Raw genomic sequence first — 21,889 nt, 5'->3', positions numbered from 1 at the left:
TTAATGATAGTTTTATAGATACGGGCAGTCTGCTTTACTTCTTTAATTACTTTTTAAAGCTGTGCTGTCGTGTCTCAAATGGAATTGCAGAGAATAATATTTTTCAAGCAGGTGCCAAAAACAGTGGCGTAGCCAGCAGGTGGGCCCAGGCCCACCCAAACATATGCGAAATTTGCGTTTTTTATGGAAAATATTCAACATTAAAACTAAACCATGGATCCAGGGCAATAGTTACAGTCCGTAGCATTGAGGTAAGAAGTAAAAAATGCGTTCATTTCTTCAAGAGCCAATTTAACTGTGTTGGATTGGGCCTAAAAAATTGTCTGGCAGTAATAAAAAGAAGGAAGCCGTGGATACTATTGAATTGTTACATCAGCTAGAAAAATTTGACACCTTATTTTATTTGGTATGTTTAGAATATATTCTTGCTCTTGGAAATTCATTATTGGAAGCACTTCAGTCTCCAAAAATGGATATTAGTAAATGTTCGTCCTTCATTAAGGCAATGACATAAAATATTTCAAAGCTCTGAAACGAAGAAAAATTCGACAAGTATGTCAAGCACAAGGCTTTGTAATCTAGCAATTCTATCCATTGAGAGGGAGAAAAGTTGGGATTTGTTGAAGGACCCATCATTAGTGATCGAGAGATTCGTTGCTAGGAAATCTCGACAGCTCCAGTTCACCTTATGAAGCGTTTGTATAGGTATGCCTTGCATGATTGTTTATCATAATTTTGCATGTTATTAAATAAGACTTCCGAGAATGAGTTTCAAGAGAGTTGATGGCAGCGGCATTGTCAAGAGATGGCTCAGGTACTTTCTAAACCCTGCATATCTGGCCACCCAAAATAATTAGTCTGGCTACGCCATTGGCCAAAAATGTTTCAACAAGAAGGGAAACAGTTTCAGAATCTCCTTTCTTGATTTAGTTAAGTAACTGACATTGTAGCTGTTTATATTAATTAATAATAGTTTGTATTAAAGGGATATGGAATAGTCTCTCTTCACAATGTTAAATTATGTCTTACATAAAGAAGTTTTTCTCGAAAACTGTTGAAGCTAGAGAACTGAGTTTCTATAGCTCATGTACACATAATTTGACTTTATGCTGAAACAATAGTTTTTCTTTAATTTATTTCCTTACTGAGAAATAATTTTTCCCCCATTCGTATATTTTTTTCGACGATTTTCAGTTAAAATTGAACAAATTTCAAAAACATTGTTTCAGTACATGTAAAACATTCAAATAAACCAATCCTGAAAATATTTGCTTTCTAGATTAAATAAAAGCTGAGAAAAGGTTTCTTTCATATGAAAAACTAAAGTTACGAAAAATGAGAGTTAAAATAAGACATATCGCACTCCCAGTAAATAGCATCGTAACTAAAAAACTGTGATTTATAAAGATATATTATTTCCTAGTAAAATACTGCTGTAAACATTTTTCAACATATAGGTACCAAAACCTTTGATAATTTACTATTTCATTATTAAAATTTCATACTTCCAACTAGTAAAACACAGTTGGAAATAATTTACGAAAGTAATGTAATTTTCGATATACGACAGTATTTTACTGGGAATGCGATACATACATATACTACACCCACTCCTCAGAAAAACGAAAAATTAATCTGGAAATAATTTTAGTATAATTGTATGTGATATACTGTACCATTTTAAAGAGGAAATATCAAAGAATAAATTTGAAAAAATAAAACAATAATTTTCCGCCCTAAATTCGTAAATTTTTGCAAAATAAGCATTAAAATTAAAAATTGTATACCTTATCTCAGAAAATCTAAAAATTAAAATGGATACAATTTCAGTATAATCAATCATATGTGATATATTATTTTAAAGAGGGAAAGCCATATAAATATGAGGGTAGTTGTCATGGCAACTGTGTTATATCAGCCAATAAAGCTGCAGCAATGGAAATCCACTACATGCTTCTGAAGGTCACTGGAATGTGCTTCGCAATACTCACTTACAAATGGCTTTTAGGAAACCTGGAGGTTCATTGCCGCCCTCACATTAGCCCGCCATTAGTCCCCATCGTGAGCAAGATTAATTCAGTCCCTATCATCATATTCCACCTCCTTCAAATCCATTTTAATATTATCCTCCCATCTATGTCTCGGTTCCCCAAAGGTCTTTTCCCTTCAGGTCTCCCAAATAACATTCAATAACTATTTGATAGCAACCACTTGCATCTTGTGTAAGCCGACTGGAACATCCATAGCACAGTTTCTCGTAGCTCTGCATGGCATTGATGAACGTTTCTGCCATGAAGAACTGCATTTTTCACGTATGGTAGCTGTTCAGCTTTACTTACATCCATCTTGGAGCACGGCCAACAGCACACTAACATTTGCATGTGGTATTAACTAGCCACCAAAGCACACAGGCACCATCTGGCGGTGGCATTCTGTAGAGTGTAACACAGGTTTTCAAACATATTATATACAAGACGAACCGTGTTGCCAAATGTTCCGAAGATATAACATGGTTGCCATGACTTACAAAACGACCGTCGTAAATTGTAAAAATAAATCAACATTTTCACTCAAAATCCAATTCCATTCCCCCTTAACAGTTGTGGTTTGTCTGCACCATCTCTATAACATATGGAGGACAATCAACAATAGCCAAAGTTGCTGCTTTCTGGCTGGGAGATAATTTATCCAGTATATAACAGACAATTCAATAAAGATATTAAATTGAGACTAACAACTTTGTTTAATTACTGTTTGAGTTATCATTATCAGAAAATTCTATCAATTGGTTTCACACAAATAAGACGAAGTATCAAGATACATTGTCGATATGTGATATTATGATATGCTGTACCTGTAAAGTGGGCTCGAAGCTGGTACAAGTATGTCATGACTGCCAGCTTATCAGGAACCATCAGTACATCCATGTCTGCAGGTTCAATCACGCGAGGAATACCCAGTGCCTCTCCAGCATCAAATGCTTTCTTGCAGTTTCCTTTTGTGTCATGTGGAGAGAGAGAATCAAACTCCCTGCAGTCAATCAAATAAAAAAATTAATAAAGAATTATCCCATGGCTGCACTGTACACCACAAATTCCGCAAGAACTGACAAGGGTTAAACACTACCTCTTTTCGTGAGGACCTGTCACTGACTAACTTAGCTACGTTCAGTTCTTAGTAATACACAAAGTGACTTATAGATATAGTAAATATTTGCAACCTACACCTCATTCTATGTAATTTTCTTAGATATAACTACGGAATGCAAAACAAATATCACATATGTATATTCTCTCATTATGCATTCACCATTCACCCAGTGAACATGCAGACATAATTTGCTACTCAGAAATGCGACAATGCCACAGTAATACAAACAAACCAAATAGGATCAAGTTGTGAATTTTCTCTTCTCTGCCTTGCCCCAGTTTAAAACCTGCAGCATTAATGAAATTCACGATGTTAACAGTATTCGTTTGTTTTCACAAAGGATATTCAAGATGAAAAAATTTGACCTCAGCAAAGGACTCATTCACAAGATGTGAACAACAGTTTTCTTCTCCTTAGAAGGTTTCCTCAATCTCGGCTATGTATTTCTTTAAGTGGCAGAGTCTAATGCCTTGTAATCCACGGAAACTTATTTGTACTTACGAGATAATCGCACTTTTGTTCTATTTGCCAAAAAAACTATGTATTCTTCTGCTTATCCAGTTCCTAACGGCCTTCTTAGTGTATGCAGAATGCATGTCTAAATTAAATTTACAAAAATGGTTCAGGTAAGGTCTTTGAGTAAGCATTCAGCAATTCTTTGTCCCCCCCCCCCCCAAAAAAACTTCAAATGCAGCAGTTCTTTTATGACCTGACATTCAAATCAGCTGAATCCTACTGCATACTGTCAAGTACAGCACAGCAATAAATGAACTTCTAAATCGAACTGAGTGCCTTATGAATACTATGAATGAGACAGAAAATATGTATACTGTACACATTCCTGGCATTAATTCTTAATTAGCAATTAACCTATCACCATCATTTCTCATCTAGCATCACATCTCCTGCAATAGGCCTGCCACCTATCTGTCAAGTGTTGCACTCAACAAAATGTTGTTGTTTTCTAATGCCAGGCATTTGACAATAAAGTCATTTGACCTCTTGCACTCCAATATTTTTCAAAGATATTATCATGGCCAGCCACTGAAGCACAGATACTCAACAAAATGTACTCTCTATGGATATGACAGTGAACTACTGACTGTTACAAAAGTCAGAAAAAAATTTCTGGCATTATAGCTGTTATTATACATTATAGATTTATTAATTTGTCCTACAGAATATCTGTAATATTGACAATTAATATTTGAGGAGAAAAATTCGCTCCGGCGCCGGGGATCGAACCTGGGTCCTTGGTTCTACGTACCAAGCGCTCTGACCACTGAGCTACGCCGAATTCAATCCACGGTACCGGACCGAACCCTCCTCCTTCAATGTGGCCTGACTCAAAGTTTGGCATATATGTTGACGTTTATGTCCAATGTCAACTACCATTATACTAGGAGCACACTCAGCTGAGTGCAGCAGTGCATATATTTGTACAAATTACTGTGCACATAACTGCGGAATCCCGGCCAAACAAGTCACTCAGCTGAGTGCGCTCCTAGTATAATGGTAGTTGACATTGGACATAAACGTCAACATATATGCCTAACGTTGAGTCAGGCCACATTGTAGGAGGAGGGTTCGGTCCGGTACTGTGGATTGAATTCGGCGTAGCTCAGTGGTCAGAGCACTTGGTATGTAGAACCAAGGACCCAGGTTCGATCCCCGGCGCCGGAGCGAATTTTTCTCCTCAAATATTAATTGTTATTATACAGGTTGTAAGGGGTATAAGTGCCATTATTTTCACAGCTATCGGGGACAATCTACAGGATCAAAAAATGCCTATACAACATACGGTCAAAACTTGATAGTATTCCCAAAAAAAAAATATGTCTTCTCTTATTTTATTCATGTTATACTGCTTATATCGTTAGTAAAATTACGAAAACAATTACATCAGTAGGTATTAATATTAGTTTAAATACACATTTGTGTGTTCTATTGCGTTTTCGTGAAATTAAATAAAACTGCATGCTTAAATTTGTTAATATTCTGGCGTGAGAGATGTAACAACGTGTTCAGCAGGCAGTACTCTGCACAGACGTACATACATGTCAGCTGAGTTCAAGCTCCCTGTCCATAGGTACTGCCGAGCGGATGAGAGTTCGGTACTAGGTATTCGATAAGCAACTTACGATATCATTCACAGTTTAGGAATAGCATAGGTTATTAATTTATGGAAAAAGTCGTTGTAATTCTAGTGAGGCAAGAAGATGTACTGTCAATGTTTTCCACAATGAAGGTTACCTAATTGGCGAACTTTTGTAGCAGTTTCTCAACGATTATTAGAAACTAGGAGTCTCTTACCTCGTTTCAAAAATCACACAAACAGAAATTTATTAAAAATCGTACTGCTTTATGGAAGCGGGGGGAGATTAAAATGTTACATTAAAAAAAAATTCGTGTGATTTTGTGCAGTAAACTATTATTGTTTATTTTTTAGACATACAATAAAAAATGGACCAATATTGCCAATAATGTTAAATAAAATGAAAATTTACCCATAAAGTTCTATTAATGAGATTGTAAGTTTGTATTTGCTGTTCGTTTTATGTAAACAACGGTCTACCCCTGCATTAGAACAGAGCATCTGTTTTGTACCGGTATGTCTGTATCCGCTTGAGCTGTACTGTGTATTTGTAAACTCCCTCTTCCCCATCCAGCAACGTTGCCAAATGCTTATATTGTAAACTTTAATAATTAGTTCAATATTGCAATAGTGAATATGACAATGCGAGGAATGGAAAACAATCAACTTCCATTAGCCATGTTTTGGAGACGGGTGTGTCTAAAACTGCGGTATCTATATACCGCAGAAAGAAAATGAGAAATGAGAAATGAAAATGAGAAATGAATTGAGAGAAAAGCTTAGAAGCCCTTCCAAAATACGCATTCGTGACTCTGTTACAATACTGAACATATTTAATTAAGAAGCTTCAAGACGAACAGTACTTGCTTCATATAAAAAAGGCTTTATACTCAGTGTAGATGACATTTTGCCGAAAGCTCGCAAAATATGAAACACTACAAATTAAATTTCACGTTCCTCATTGCGGAAAGTACTAAAAGCTATTGGATTTCAGTACAGCAGAAACGAGGCCAACAAGAAATATTTAACAGAATGTGGCAACATTGTTGCCCATCGCAACGAATTTTTAAGAACAATGAGAAAAATGAAGAAATTAGGAAGACCTATAATATTTTTAGACGAAATTATTTTTAGTGTAGTTCTGTATTTTGCGTTCATATATTCCTTTAGTTGAATTTGTTTTTGTCAACTTATTCAGAAACGTCCTATACAGTAGCGCCGTCTCAAAGTGAAGGTAGTCAGATGGTTGAAATTTCAGCGGAAAGTTTCCTCCTGTATAAAAAACAGAGTATAACAAAGATTGTATAAAAAAAGAGAAACAAACTGGTAGTACATATGGTGCATCATATCAAATGTTACAAAATAATAAAGGTGAAGGTAGTATAGTAAAGTAGGTTGAAGCAATGTACTAAGCAATGCATGTTTAATTATATGTTGCTTGGGTAGGTCCATCATAGTAGGCTGAGGCAGTGTTTGCCAGATGCTGTTTGAATGTTAGGTCCCATCAAAATTGGTTGATAACAGTGTGTTTGCCAGTTGCTTCATATTAGGTTATATAACAATCTCAAAACGCATCTTTGAGTAGAAAATCCCCTTGCCTATCAAGTGAAATATTCCAACAATGTGTGGTGTGGCATCATTGTTCAATACCTAATCAGAGTTGGATGCGAGAGACACTGTATGGTGTGATATATATATATATATATACACACTATCAGTCAAAAGTTTTCAATCACCTATCTCAACTATGGATTTGTGGTTAAAACAGAGATTTCGTTTTGAATATTCTATCATATCATAATGCTAGAGAGAGAAAATATTTACTTTGTTGGTCTATTTAGTTTTTCCGATGTGTCTGTACATTGAAATAAAGTATATAGTTGTTTTCATAGGTGATCGAAAACTTTTGACCGGTGTGTGTGTGTGTGTGTGTGTGTGTGTGTGTGTGTGTGTATATGGTATGAAAGAAAAATTTCACAACCTCGAGCGGGAATCGAACCTGCGACTTCCTGGTCTCCGGTATTTAATTCATTAATATGTCACATCAACGGACGTATATACGTCACCCAAACATCGTAAGATGAAGATTACATTTGTAAAGTTTCTTTCCAGCCATAAGCAGTGCTGACTAAGATCAGACGCTAGGGACAGTACTCTATAACAGAGTTGCCAGTATGAAAGGATAATTCCGAGCCTTTGACGTGAGACGAACTCGATAGCTCAGTGGTAGAGCGCCTGACCGGAGACCAGGAAGTCGCAGGTTCGATTCCCGCTCGTGGTTGTGAAATTTTTCTTTCATACCATGGCATGATTGTGACTATAATAGACTCTCTCTCTCTCTCTCTCTCTCTCTCTCTCTCTCTCTCTCTCTCTCTCTCCCTCCCTCTCTCTCTCTCTCTCTCTCTCTCTCTCTCTCTCTCTCTCTCTCTCTCTCATATACATACTGTATATACGTAGTTCCTGCAAAAGTTGGAACTCTCTGTATTTCTTATGACATTAACATGAAAACTGTCTGACCTCTGTAACTTAGAAGTTCATTAAAGAACAATTTAATAAAAACACATTTAGCTTCTTACACGAGATCTGGTCGAAAGTGATGGATGACTGCACAGAATGCCATGCCATTCCTCCAAGAGGTAGTGAGATTAGTCACTTTCACGCCCTGGTATTCTCGCGTTACCTCTTTGCACCATTCCAGAAGGTCCTGGCCAGGGGTGGTTTCCTTTACCCGGGGTGACTTACAGTCTCCCTGAAGACAGCACAATGATACAGTAAGCCAACCTGCATTCAGAAGTTAGTAACTAGGAAGTCATTAGAAAATTCTCTATTCAGCCACTCACAACTTAGCAGACATCACTCAGCAATGACAACAAACAACATTCAGAACTTACTTAGCAGTAGCTACCACTCAACATCACTCAGAACCCAGTACTCGAAAATCATTATTCAAAACTAATTTATTGGCACTTACCTGCTGCAAGTTCAGTGGCTGCAATGTGAGACGCACATTTTGGGACTGAACTTCCTGCACACCACTGCAACACAATTACACAGTTGGCAAAAGAAAAGAAATTAAAGATAAGTATAGTTAAGATAATTCCATAGAAAACTATCACATAAAAGTTAATTTCCTAAGCAATCATCCCCTTCTAGTTCATAATAACCTTCTCTTATGTAATATCACATGCTTTAGGGTTACAACTGGTAAATATTTAATCAATTATGCTGTTTGCAACAGGAACTGGTATGATTCATTTTAAGATAAAACATCAATGATTGTTACAACTTTCACATCATCATGTTTTTTAGACTCACACTGACATAATTCAATAGTGTTACAATGAGTAACTCATAAAAATATCATTACCTGTTCAATAAAAACAGAAATAATAATAATAATAATAATAATAATAATAATAATAATAATAATAATAACAACATAATTAAGAACATTAAATCCAGATATCTGAGATCAACAGGGCATGTAGCACATATGTGTGAATAAAAAATGGATAAAGAGTGTAAGTTGGAAGATCTGGAGGGGAAAAAGACCTTTTGGGAAGGCCGAGACATAGATAGGACAATAATATTAAAATAGATTTGAGGTACCGGTAGGTGAGATATGATCTTAGGGATCAATGGCAGGTTTATGTGAGGGCAGGTTCTCTAAAAGCCATTTGTAAGTAATAATAATAATAATAATAATAATAATAATAATAATAATAATAATAATGGCTCAGGTGCTTGGGGCGCGCCGCTATTGTGCAAACGGTCGCAGGTTCGATTCCCATGGCAGGCAATTTTTTTTTAAGCATACGACAGTAATATTCATTGTCACAGCTTATGGACCTAATTTCATTTTAGTAAAACAAAATGTGGATTATTATTTGGCCTAAAAAAAAAATAAAGATTTATTTGAAAGATGCATCTGGTCTTCCTCTAACAAAACAAAAAAATATTTTTAAAAAAATTTACAAAAAATGATGAAATAAAATAGACTATTGAACTACTAATATTTTGTCCAATAGCCTTTAGCTTCTCTGACAGCTTCTGCTCGCTTAGGCATGGAATCGACGAGCCTCTGAAAATAGTCAAGATCATGGGTGATGTCCTCCCAGGTGTCAAAAACATATTCCCAGAGCTCGTCACGATTCTGAGGTGGTCTGTCTGCAATCAGTTTGCGTGTCCTTCCTTTTAGTCTGGCCCACACATTTTTGATAACGTTCATATCAGATGAAAGGGGAGGCAGAGCAATCCCTTCGATCTCTAGCCTCTCCGGCAACCATCTTTGAATACCCATTGATTTGTGTACTGCGTAATTGTCCTGCAGGAACAATAATGGTCCATCTGGATAACGTGCACAGGTGGGAGGGTAAAACACGTGCTGCAAAATATGAATATACTGATCCGTGCGCAGAGTTCCATCTATCCGTTGTAGCATTCCTGCTCCGTCTCGAGACATCCACCCCCAGAACTTGATGCTAATGCGCCCCTGCTTTGGGTTTGGAGCCACATAAGCACGACTGTGCCATCGGCCAGCCTCGCGAGAGACACGTATAGGTCCTGCATAACTAGTCAAGATCTGGGATTTGTCAGTGAAGATGACTCTTCCCCAATCGACCCCATCTAGACTGTTAGCATATGCCAGGAGGTCTATGGCTTGCTCCTCTGTAAAAGTTTGTTTACGGACAGCCTATAGTTCCTAATACCCTCAGCCTTAAGGCGATTGCCAACCATCTTACAGCCTCCAGGGAATCGAGAGGCAGTTCATAATTGACTTGCAGACATAAAAGGATTACGCTCACGAAATCAGAGCAATGCCCTGTCCTCTCTTCCCATTGAAACTTTTGGACGCCCAAATCCACGGCATCTTTCAACCCCCCCCCCCCAGTTTCTAGGTATCGATAAGCCCACCTCTTCGCAGAAGTTTTTGCCATTCCTAGCCTATCTGCATCCTGAGATATGGAATAACTGTCATCTAGCAGAGCTGTCAGTCTGATACATGTTTCTCTAGCAGCGGCCATTTTGAGGAGATCTGTTCATAGCATTCTGTATCGACTACAAATTTGTGATAAGGTGCAACATATAACGTGATTTAGTAGTGAGTTTCTCAACCCAGTGATACATAAATTAAATTAAGAGATATAACAGAAACGTTTGTTTTCACAAGTAATGCAAATTACGTGAAATTAGTTCTAAATTAAAGCTACTCATAGGACGTAGTCTCCTTTTAAATCACTTGTTGTATGACAGACTCTCAAGGAACGTTGGTTCTCAAGTGATTCCATAGTACAGTGACAGCACGATAGACTGGTAACTAAGACTTTCGTGGTTCGAATCCTGCCAGGGAAGGAAACTTTTTTTTGTTCCTTATTCAAATTTATTCACAATACTTTTCGATTGCAGCGATATTTTACTTTTATTTAACTTATTATTCCCAGAACATGAATTTTACCAGCTTATTTTCTAATGGCTTTCGAAATGGGCTATGTCAGCAGTCAAAACTACAATTTCAATAGATTACTCGCTATCTTATGAATGTGGGTGTGGCATGCACAGTGGCTCATTTCGGAGACTTTTATTATTCCGTTGATCCAGTTTTCTTTTGCCACTACTGTACATAATAAACGAGTTTTTATTCATAATGCAGTACAGTATGTAATTGAATTTAAAAAACTCTGTTATTGTTCAGTACTGTATATATGTACATTACTGTAATTAAAAAAAAAAAGTGATTCAGATAACACAGAAGATCATATAATCGGGACTCTACTGCACTGAAGTACCACTTATCACTGGTATAATAGATAGCTGAAGAAACATGCCTACTTAATATTTATTTTTATAGGATTTTATGTAAAGTATCAAATGAACAGTATTCCTTGTGAATCTGGAAAGCATCTTACAATTCTAAATACCATAGTATAGTTTAGTGGCTCATGGTCTTTAGTGAAATTTTTAAATGTGGCCCACATTGTCTGAAAGGTTGAAGATCCATGCCTTAGGTCTTCCAAGATGTTGAAAATCTTTAATGTCTCCTTATTCATTACTGAAATGCTGGAATAATAGTTATGCTATACACTTACTAATGACACCTTTACCCTCGACCTACGATATTTTTTCGAAGCATGACAGCAGCTTCGTAATACTGTTTACAGAGTGCTTTAGAAGAACTCTAATCTCAAACTTTATCACCTCCATGTTACATGCTTGTACTAACAATTGACTAATGTCACATGCTCCAATATGCAATAATAACCACAGCGCCCTGTAAATTGCATTGTTCAACTATAAAATCTTACAAAACCGACATTACTTATGACTTTAAGAGCCAACCTAAATTACAAAATTTCCTGGAATGTGATTGAATTATGTTACTAACAGTGGAACTGGTTTATCTTCTGTCTGTTCAGGGTCGCTATCCTTCTCTGTTTCATCTGGACTACATGGCTCAGCTATATGCTCCACAGTGTCGAAATCCAAGATGCTCCTACCCTCAGTGGCAACAGGTGTGGCTTCATCCCGCTGATATGATGACAGACTGGCAACTGTAACACCAGACCCAATGATCAGTATACAGGAAATAAGGAGTCTGAGAAGATCAGTGTGCTGGAGCTTCTTTCATCTGCAGATTCGTGCGCTCACGAAACGAATCCTTACAGACCAAGCTCAAATATTTATGGAGCCAAATAAATAAATGAAGAATAAAGGGGAAAAAGGATGAATGTGACATTGCTGTTAAGAGTGAGATAATGATCTAATCCAGTATATTAATAAAAGATTTATTGCTGTTCCTATTAAAAATTAAGAAAAGGATGACTATCTGTAGTAATAATTTTCCTTTTCACCAAGTTTGGTAAGAACAAAACTAAAGTTTGTAGTAATCTGTTGAATTAGATACTGATATCACCCTTAAAAGCATTGTGACATTCATCTTTTTTCCCATGTACTCTTTAAATGTAACGGATAATTAGTAACCTAACCACAATATTTGCACTGTGTTAACTATTAGATATTAGATGAAACAATAACTCTAAAAGAATTACTTCATTATAAATTAATTATAATGTGAAACTACAAAGATTACCTGCAGATCCTGTATCTGTTACAAAATATACAGAGCCAGAATTATAAGAAGACGACTGTGATGGATTGGACATATGAGGCATATAGTATCAAAACCGGCCAAGACACAAAATTTAAGAAAATTAGTTTTAATTATGAACTGAAAGTAGTAGTGTATCTCTATCTGGTGAAGTACAAAATCGGCCATGTAATAATCATATTACAGATCACTGAATATAGGGTCATGCAACGAAACAGGCCAAGTCATTCAGCTAGGGAATTCAAAACCAGCCAAGTCAAGGAGCAACTTAGCATCATCCTGCTGCGATGCTTTTGTTTTGAATCCTACATTTCTGGTTTACGCAACAACGTCACCAAATCAGTAGACAACATATTTGCCTATTCTTGAAATCCTTATATTTCATTTTTATGATGTTGGCATAAAAAATTCTGAAGTTCTGCATTGTCAACAACACAACTTCCTGAGTTCTGCATTCATTATCTGGAGACGAGATTTATTATGTATGAAGGATCTTTCATTGGAATCACCAAAACTAGCTGACTGGCGCAGCCTTAGAGGACACTCATCTTACCTGCTTTCTCTCCATAGTTTTCCTCAGATGCAATGATTAATTTTGAGGTATTTTGCAGGAAAATTGAACTACAGCTATACTTGTCTTCAATGGCCAGACTAAGCTTTATTAACTTCATGGTTCACCAACAAATTAACTTTTTGGCTGACTCACTTCAATTGTTGACTTGAGTTCCGACTATAATAGATAGCACTATCTACAAGGTGTGACTCAACTCTGTCACCAAAGAATATGTGCTTCACAGACTAGCTTAGTGATAGGCTATAATTTCTATTAGGTTTTTGCTCACAAAATTTTTGTAACTTGGAATGAAACACATGCTTAGCAAATTTAATACTGCCACACAAATTCATATCATTTCCTCAATTGTAGGCCATTCGTTTCTACCCTCAGACAATCTTCTTTTTTGGAGGATTGAAAAAAAAAATTACAAAGCACGAGATGAATATGAACAACTGTTATCTCATTATGGAACTGTTTTTCATTTGGGTGTGGCTTGTAAATTTTGTGATTGGAAATCTGAGACTGCTGATATGATGAAACCTCCTTGTGACTGGCATTTTCCTTCAGTCAAGGCAAAAGGAAAAGGGGACAAACAGAACACCATTTACTGTCCTTGCAAGAGATGAGGTATTCTATCACAACGAAACTGGAAAGTATCAAAGTCTGTGTAAAAGAGCCAAATCGGTGGCTCAAATGAATCCTAACATAGTGAGTGTAAGAATTTCTCTTACTGTATCTAAAACCAAAAACATAACAAATCTCTTGGAGAAACATTTTCGTCCAACATGAGAATGTCTACAGTCATTTCAGTTTTACAAGGCCATAATCTTACTAGTGTAAGATCTTTCACTGATCATGAGAGTTCCAGTACAGTCTCTGATGTCCCTGATGTCTTTGCTAGTGACGAAATGCCAGATATTCTAATCTGAGAGCTAGTTGAGAAGTTAAAAAAATATATATATTACTTAGTATGTGTGAACAGTGTCAATCATAATACTGCTACTATAACAGACTATTCACTGTTTGTGTGCAAGTTCCTAATGTTATGTTTGTTTTAAATGAATTGAGATTTTATTGAAAGAGATATCTACTATGCACAGTAGACCTATTCTTCTCAATTTTATACATTTTTTAGTAATATTTCAATAGTAACTTTAATGCTATAATGCAGTTTTATTATTATTAAGGAAAGTCAAATGGTGATGTTTAATTCATGTCATTTAAGAAAATATTAGCCTTTCTCTTTTAGGAGGTTATTTAACAATGCTGTATCAACTACTACATATTTAGCATCGATGGAATTCATGACAGCGAGATGAGGCCGAGGATTCACCATAGATTATGTGACATTTGCCTTACAGCTGGAGAAAACAACGGCAAAAAAAAACCAAACAGATAATCAGCCCAAGCAGGAATCAAACCCACGCCCAGGAGCAGCTTTGGATCAGTAGGCGTGCGCCTCTGCCAACTGAGCTACACCAGTGGCTGATTTTGCCTTTTTCAGAAAATTTGTAAATAAAAAACAGTAAAACTATATAAAGTTGCAACAAAACCGGCCAGGTCAGAATTAAAAACAAGTGAAAAAGTACATAAATTACGAAATAGATTTTAAATATGAAGGGGAAACTAAATGTACAGCAATTAACCATGTAACAATGAGGAAACAATTTTATTAATTATCATCGGTTCATCTCTGGAGGTTCTTGCTGAATACTAAAAATTTGCCTTCAGTTACTTGGCTAGTTCTGATACTAGACGCCTCATATGCTAAGAGCCCCAGAAGAAAAAAGAGTAAAAGGGTGTTCACAGAAACTCCTTTAGGGAAAAGACCACTGGGAAGACATTCATTCATTCATTCATTCATTCATTCATTCATTCATTCATTCATTCATTCCTAGTTTTCTGTCCAAGGGCAGGTCTTTCATTCCAAACCCAACATTCTCAAATCTTTCCTATTTTCTGCCTTCCTCTTAATCTCCACATACGATCCATATATGGAATGATATAGGCTTAGATACATGAACAATCTGAAGGAGGATCTTGAAACTTTTAGAAATGTATGATAACTTAACTGGAAAATTGTCAGGACAGGATTCAGTGGTATTACATTGCAAATTCAGCAGCCAAGCTTTCGTATTACATTGCAAACTCAGCAGCCAAGAGCTTTCAGAGCTTGATGATGATGATGAGGATGATGATGATGATGATGATGATGATAATCATGATAACAATCATAATCATAATTACCAAATATCACCATCATCAAACAACAATAATAATAATAATAATAATAATAATAATAATAATAATAATAATAATAATACTCAGAGCTTTGATAATAGAAGTTTAGTATGTACCAGTGATATTTCAAACTATGAATTTTGCATATCTGAAAACCAAAATGGTAAGTACCAGTACCTCTAATGAAATTCACGCCTGAAGAATTTTTTTCTACAAAACATTCACAGTAGTTAGCAAATAATTTCTAGTTCATGAAGAGATTTAGTGCAGTGAAACGTTTACCACATTGAAATAAGGGCATTCCTTAAACCATGTGTTGCACTGCAATAATTGGAATGCTAAATGACACAATGAACATGTTCCCAATATAAACGACATTCCATTATTAACACAAGACTGAACAATAAATCTGCTTACCACTGATTGGTGTGCTGGCAATCTCAGAGCCGCTCAGACTGCTGGTTAGTAAGTCAATCTGCGTTGTCAAGTCAAGCATTTCCTGGCGCTTCTGAGACAGATCTACAAAGAATACATTTTGTTTCATTTGTTTTATTAACTTTTGTGAAAATTAATAGCTTACCCCACCCCCCTTTTTTGTAACAATCACATATATTCACGCTTATAAGGGTAATTCATATAATTATGAGGATTACGTTTCTTAATATCCATTGTGTCTTCACTCTTCAGAGCAGTTTACTTTGAGTGGCTTAATATATTTATAAAAATATCCATACAAGATTCATATTTGAAAATAATAAATTATAATTATTACAAACAAAGTAGTGACAGTCATTAAAAACTGCAAAAAATGTGGTTCAAATGCTTGAGATACATATTAATATTATAATTTTCATATTTGCAATAAAATTATTCATAAGCAAGTAGTATGTATTGCCTATCTTGCTCTTGAAGTTGTTTTTATAGTACATATTAATAATAATATTTGTTGTTTCCTTGTTATCCCTATTACAGACTATGGAGACCCACAACATAGCAGGAGGTTAAGGTTTCTAAATTTGCAATCAACATTAGTAGCAGTAAGGATGTCAGTCCTGTGTGCTTACAGTCTTTACACCCAAGGAAAACACCCCAGGTTTATAGTGCATCTGAAAGAATTACGTTAATTTGAAAATCCATGGCTCCATCAGGAATCGAACCTGCGATCTTTGGCTTTCTGGTTTAGAACTGTAACCATTAGACCTATACCACCACGTACGCCAAATTACAGAATATCATAATAATAGGCACAACATAATTATTTTCAACTTCACCTTCAGTATCTTCATCGTCATCAAAGTCATCTAGAGGAGCAATATCGTTGTTGTTGACACTCATGAGACTGGCTAGGCTCTGCATGTCCTCATCTCTGCAAGAACATGTTCTACTGTCTTATATGTCCAGCAACTTAGAGAGTAAATAAGTCGTTTCTGGTTAATAGTTGGTGTGCACATTGTGTTGGAACGTCCATTAAAAAATTAAAAATGTTTTTTCTAGCTTCACGTTTACACTATAAATAAATTATTACATTATAACTAAATAAATGTCAACACATTTGTGGAGTAATAGCAATTGAAAAGAAAAAGTCTAAGAGAAACAAATCTAAAATTCTATAAAACAATGGCTGTTACAGTTTATTACATGGTTGTGAAACATGGACTGTTTATAAGGAAGAAAGACTGAAATCATATACAAGAAACAAAAATGAAATACCTTCGAATAATAAAAGGATGTACTAGATTAGACCAAATTAAAAATGAAGATATACTGTATATTTTCGTTGAATGAAAAAATTATGACATACAGGAAAAAGTGGAAAAATTATCTCTTGAGAAAGGATAATACCCGTAATCCACTTTAAGGAACCAACCTGGACAAATACCCAATGTCCCATCCCTACCTTCCTGTGGTGCAGCTATTAGTAAGCATAATTTTACGAGCTGAACTAAAGGGAGGGGCTACTCATCAATTAGCACTGGTCAGCTTGATGAGTTAATGACTGAATTTCGTATAATTTTCCTCTATTCAATACCTAATTCTCTCTTTACCCTTTCCTATCCAGTCCTCTGACTAAACTCTTACTTTCTTCGACCCCGATGACATTAGAGCATTCGAACCCTAGGGGTTCATTTCACTTCCGTTCCTCCTCTTTCTACTTTTCTGTTCCTAGTGCTGACCTGCTATGGCACTAAAATCGTCCTCCAGTGGCTTAAGGAGGGAAAGCTGGTGATCAACAAGATCTCCCAGCTAGGTCCAATGGACCCGTCAACCAACAGCAGGTGTGGTCCTCCAGACATTTTGGGAGTTGTGTGTAAATGAAGTAGCCACTAAAACGTTAAAATATGGTGTTCACTTAAATTGGCTACAACTTGTCATTTGGAATATATCAGTCCCCTAACTGCCCATTGTGCAACTCAAACCAAGAAATGGATTCGGAACACCTCAAAATCTGTGCTTCAGTGGCTGACCATGATAATATCTTTGAAAAATATTGGAGTGCAAGATGTCAAATAACTTTACTGTCAAATGCCTGGCATTAGAAAACAACAACATTATAAATATAATGATCTGAGGTTGGATAAAAAGTAATGGCAACAGTTCGATACTTCTGACATGGCTTTATTCACAGGGGTTAAACATTTACATACCCTTATTTATTACTTTTTCCTAAATGTTTGGAAGGCATTGTACACCATCAGCGCATCCATCTTTGTTGATGTTCCGTATTGACTGCCCTATAGCACGGATAAGTTCATCTCTGGTATTGTACTGGGTCCCTCGCAGTGGTTCTTTCACTTTGGTGAAAAGATCGTAATCGCATGAACTCATATCGAGTGAGTACGGTGGATGTTCCAGAATCTCCCATTGCCAGCGGTGCAAGAAGTCCTTGACAGCAGCAGTGGTGTGACTCCTTGCATTATCATGAAGAATGATGGGATTCTGTACCACCAAGTGTCGTCGTTTTCTCCTGAGGGCTGGACGAAGTTGGTGCTGCAGGAACCTGCAGTAGAAGTCCGCGTTTGCCATCTGCTTGGAGGTACAGCGTGATGCAGTATTACCCCATCAATTTCATACGCCACAATTAACATCACTTTCACAGCACTTTGTGTAGGGCGCACTTTCTTCGGACGAGAAGAACCTGGATGCTTCCATTCATTTGATTGACGTTTCAAGTTTGGTTGGTTTGTATGAGTGAGCGCAGGTTTCGTCCATAGCGACGATTCGTCCAAGAAAGTCATCTTTTCTTTGGTACCGGTCCAACAAGGCCTGTGCAACTGCATAGCGATGCCATTGTTAAACCTCGGAAATTTCATGGGGTATCCAACACCCTGTAATTTTGCGGTAACCCAGAATGTCTTGCAGAATGTGGAGCACAGTTTTGTGACATACTCTGACTTTCGCTGCTAACTCACGTGCAGTCCAACGGCGATCAGCATCCAACAGGGAAGCAAGGCGTTGAACTGTGTTGTCCTCCATGCGGGATCGTCCTGTACGGAGGTTGTCCTGAATGGGATCCCTGCCTTCCCGGAACGCTTTAACCCATTGTGCCACTGTGCGATATGACAACGCTGCATCGGCACATGCTTCACACAGTTCCTGAAAACATTCTTGTGCACTACGACCTCGTGTCACTTCAATTTTGATCCAGGAACGTTGCTCTAGTTTTGTAAAAGTGGTCTTAGGGCGCTCGCACTATCCATATGAAAGTCAATGTTCTACACACTGCAGTAGATTGACAGAGTACTGTCGCCGCTGGCTGCACTAACTCATCTAACAGTCCACATAGCTGGCAGCTCTCGAACGCACCATCGTCATGTGACAGCAGTGTTGCCATAACTTTTTATCCAACCTATGTATTTCTCTTTGATCTATACTAGAGTTTAAGACTCCTTGGTTAATTGTATAAAAACTTATGTTTGAGACAACACATAGCATAACTCACTTTTATTAAGTTAAAATATTATATTTTTTTAAATACATACCACTGTGAAAAATGAACTGTTGTTTTATAATTACATTAAAAAAAAAAGAACTTAAAAACTTTTAATAATTTCCGCCCCTCTAAAGAAAATCAACACTGTTCTTGTATATGCCTCATAGCCCATGCTGTGATTAACTTAAAATGGAACCTAAAAATACTTAGAAATAAAATTAATATTTACCGACTGCTGCCTAATATGTATTAGCAGCAGGCAAACACAGACTAAACACACATTTTGCGGCAAGTGCATACAAAACATTCAGCCAGCAACTACCTTTTTGCTCTTAAACAATGTACACACCAAGTAACACAATAATATTACAACATTTTATTAATTCCCATACATTTCTTCTCAAGATGAGATCAGCCATATCCATCCCATTTCAACCAAATTAAACCATTTTTGTCACAGAAACTCAATTGCAGTGAACATCTGCAAAGCAAGAGTACGCACGTGGCCTTTCCCTCACGCAGGAGCACACATGACAGAGTGCACTCCAGGGTGGCAGCAACAATCTTCTTGGTGGTGGGCTTCAGTGCTAGTTGCAGCTGGTGCTGTGTCGACTCCACACTTGCATACTTGCGCATGTTCATGTTTGCTGCTGCCACCTGCCGTCTCTTGCCCCCTGATGACACCTGAGGACACATATCATTTAATCTGAGTCTGGTTCTAACACCAAGAGAAATACTTTAAAATGTGCTAATTACAAACAATTATTCATTCAAACTGCTTACAATATTTGTAAACATATTTTGCAATTCACAAATTCATATTCTGGTTGTTGTTGCAAGATGCATTTCTATTGTACTACAATGCAATTCTGTGTATAAAGCACCATCAGAGAAAGACAACAAATGACTGACAAGTATGTGCTCTAGTGCTCTAAAACCCAACAATTCTGCTAATAAAGGCATGTCAGAATGGGTTGTGGGAATGCCTTGTTTTGGGACATACTTGAAAGTGGGTTACAAGTCGATCATTCCGTGTCATGACTAACACAGAGAAAAAACACGTGATGCGATGTAGAGATGCATAGCTTTGATGTATTATTGTGTAAAAGATCGAGTCAGGATAGCGACATTTGTTCTGTCAGCTAGCAATGAAGATGAGGGAATCAAAATGAGCAACAGACAAAGAAGCAGCACTGGCACATTTATATTTGAAGATTAAGGGATAATTTCGCAATTTATTTTCGAATGCTTGGCACCCCAAAAATAGGTTTTTGTATATACACATAAGTACGTTATATGGATCAACCTTTTACTTCAAGAACATTCGAAATACTTAAGTCTGGTCAAGTTTAAAAATGTTTGACAACATTACTGTACATCAATCCACGTGGAGTTAATAGATGGCTGTCATGCTAAACCTAATATGCTAATCAGCTAAGGGTATGGTAAAATAGCTGTTCCTAGAACAGATGATGATAACAATAGTGATAAGTGATAACATGACCTCACTGCAGCATCCTTTAGACTCAAATGCAAATATTATGAGCATGACAGTAATAGACAGACACATGGATCACCCATTACCAATGTTATACCTAAACCAAATAAATTTTATAACCATGTTGGATCCGATAAGTTGTATGAGTAATTAAAGTTTATTACTAGTAGGCCGTCAAAACTTATCTAATTGTATTACAAAATCACAATGTTTTTATTTTAGCATATTAATAAACATTGTGAACAATCAGTGAAAAGACAATGGGTTGCATGAAATTGTAAATCATGCTAATGGATGTAAAACACACGCAAGTTACTGTAAAATATTAAAAATTAGGGAAAAGATAAAATGTTAAAAAGCAAACAATTGCTATAGTAATAGATGTGAGGTCTGAACAATATAAATATCAGAACGACCCTCTATGTAATCATATAATTGAAATTGCATGATGTCTGCATTTACAAACGTCAAGTTGTACTGTTGCAAAATGGCTGAGAAGAGTAGAAAGGTGAATATGCAGCACCATGTGTGGTAAACTATATATGCAACGCTCGCAACATGTGTGGTCTTGTGATCTGAAATTACGTGGAAAATTCTGGTTATATTGGGGAATTGATAATGTAAACTATTATGCTATTTAATTAAGTGAATCTAATACACAAAATCCCATAAGGGATTCACCAAGTTAAATAAATTACTTATGGAAACGGAGTGGAAGAAATGTGTCCGATGCTGCAGGAAGCTGAACCACAAATGCAAAGGAGTGTTACGTTTACAAATTGACTAAGTATTATCATATTGAAAAGTAGAGGGGGAGGGAGAGGATGTGTTGGAACGCCGGAAATTGTCTGTGCATGGAGAATTTAAGTTATAAAGGGGACTATGTAAGTTTGGAAAATATTATATTATATTATATTATATTATATTATATTATATTATATTAATATATGTATTGCTTATGTAAAATTCTTCAGCAACATGAATGCGTGGATTATCATTCACGAGGTGAATGACCTGTAGTGTATCATTTATATTGGTTAGCTCGTGACCTTGTTTTATCAGATGTGTTGCAAATTTCGATTTTCGTCTATTGTATTTACAATCCGAAACATGTTCATTAAACCGGGTTCTGTAGTTTCTACATGTCTGACCAATGTACTTATTGGGACAATTTTTACATTGTAATAAGTACACGCCACTGTTTTGGAATGGATCTGTTATGAAGTTTATTGGATATAACATTATTTAATTTGTTACTAGCGGAGAAAGCAATGTTTAAATTTTGTTTTTTTTTTTTTTTAATTACTCAGTCG

General features: G+C 36.4%; 1 protein-coding gene across 4 annotated transcripts in view; it reads right to left on the bottom strand.

The window, feature by feature from the left end:
• Ehbp1 (Eps15 homology domain containing protein-binding protein 1) overlaps nt 1-21,889 on the bottom strand; it is a 97,149-nt gene that overhangs the window by 60,633 nt on the left and 14,627 nt on the right. For all 4 annotated transcript variants that reach the window (XM_069821052.1, XM_069821055.1, XM_069821054.1 and 1 more), the window contains exons 4-10: nt 19,581-19,762; nt 16,419-16,513; nt 15,565-15,666; nt 11,628-11,793; nt 8,217-8,280; nt 7,822-7,994; nt 2,855-3,030 (exon numbers count right to left, since the gene is read on the bottom strand). In XM_069821052.1, coding sequence (XP_069677153.1) covers nt 2,855-3,030; nt 7,822-7,994; nt 8,217-8,280; nt 11,628-11,793; nt 15,565-15,666; nt 16,419-16,513; nt 19,581-19,762 — 958 coding nt within the window. The remainder of the gene's footprint in view (nt 1-2,854; nt 3,031-7,821; nt 7,995-8,216; nt 8,281-11,627; nt 11,794-15,564; nt 15,667-16,418; nt 16,514-19,580; nt 19,763-21,889) is intronic.

This window comes from Periplaneta americana, chromosome 3 (assembly GCF_040183065.1).
Source record: "Periplaneta americana isolate PAMFEO1 chromosome 3, P.americana_PAMFEO1_priV1, whole genome shotgun sequence".
NCBI lineage: Eukaryota > Metazoa > Arthropoda > Insecta > Blattodea > Blattidae > Periplaneta > Periplaneta americana.
The sequence above is the reverse complement of the archived record's forward strand: the minus strand, read 5'-3'. Positions and strand labels throughout refer to the sequence as shown.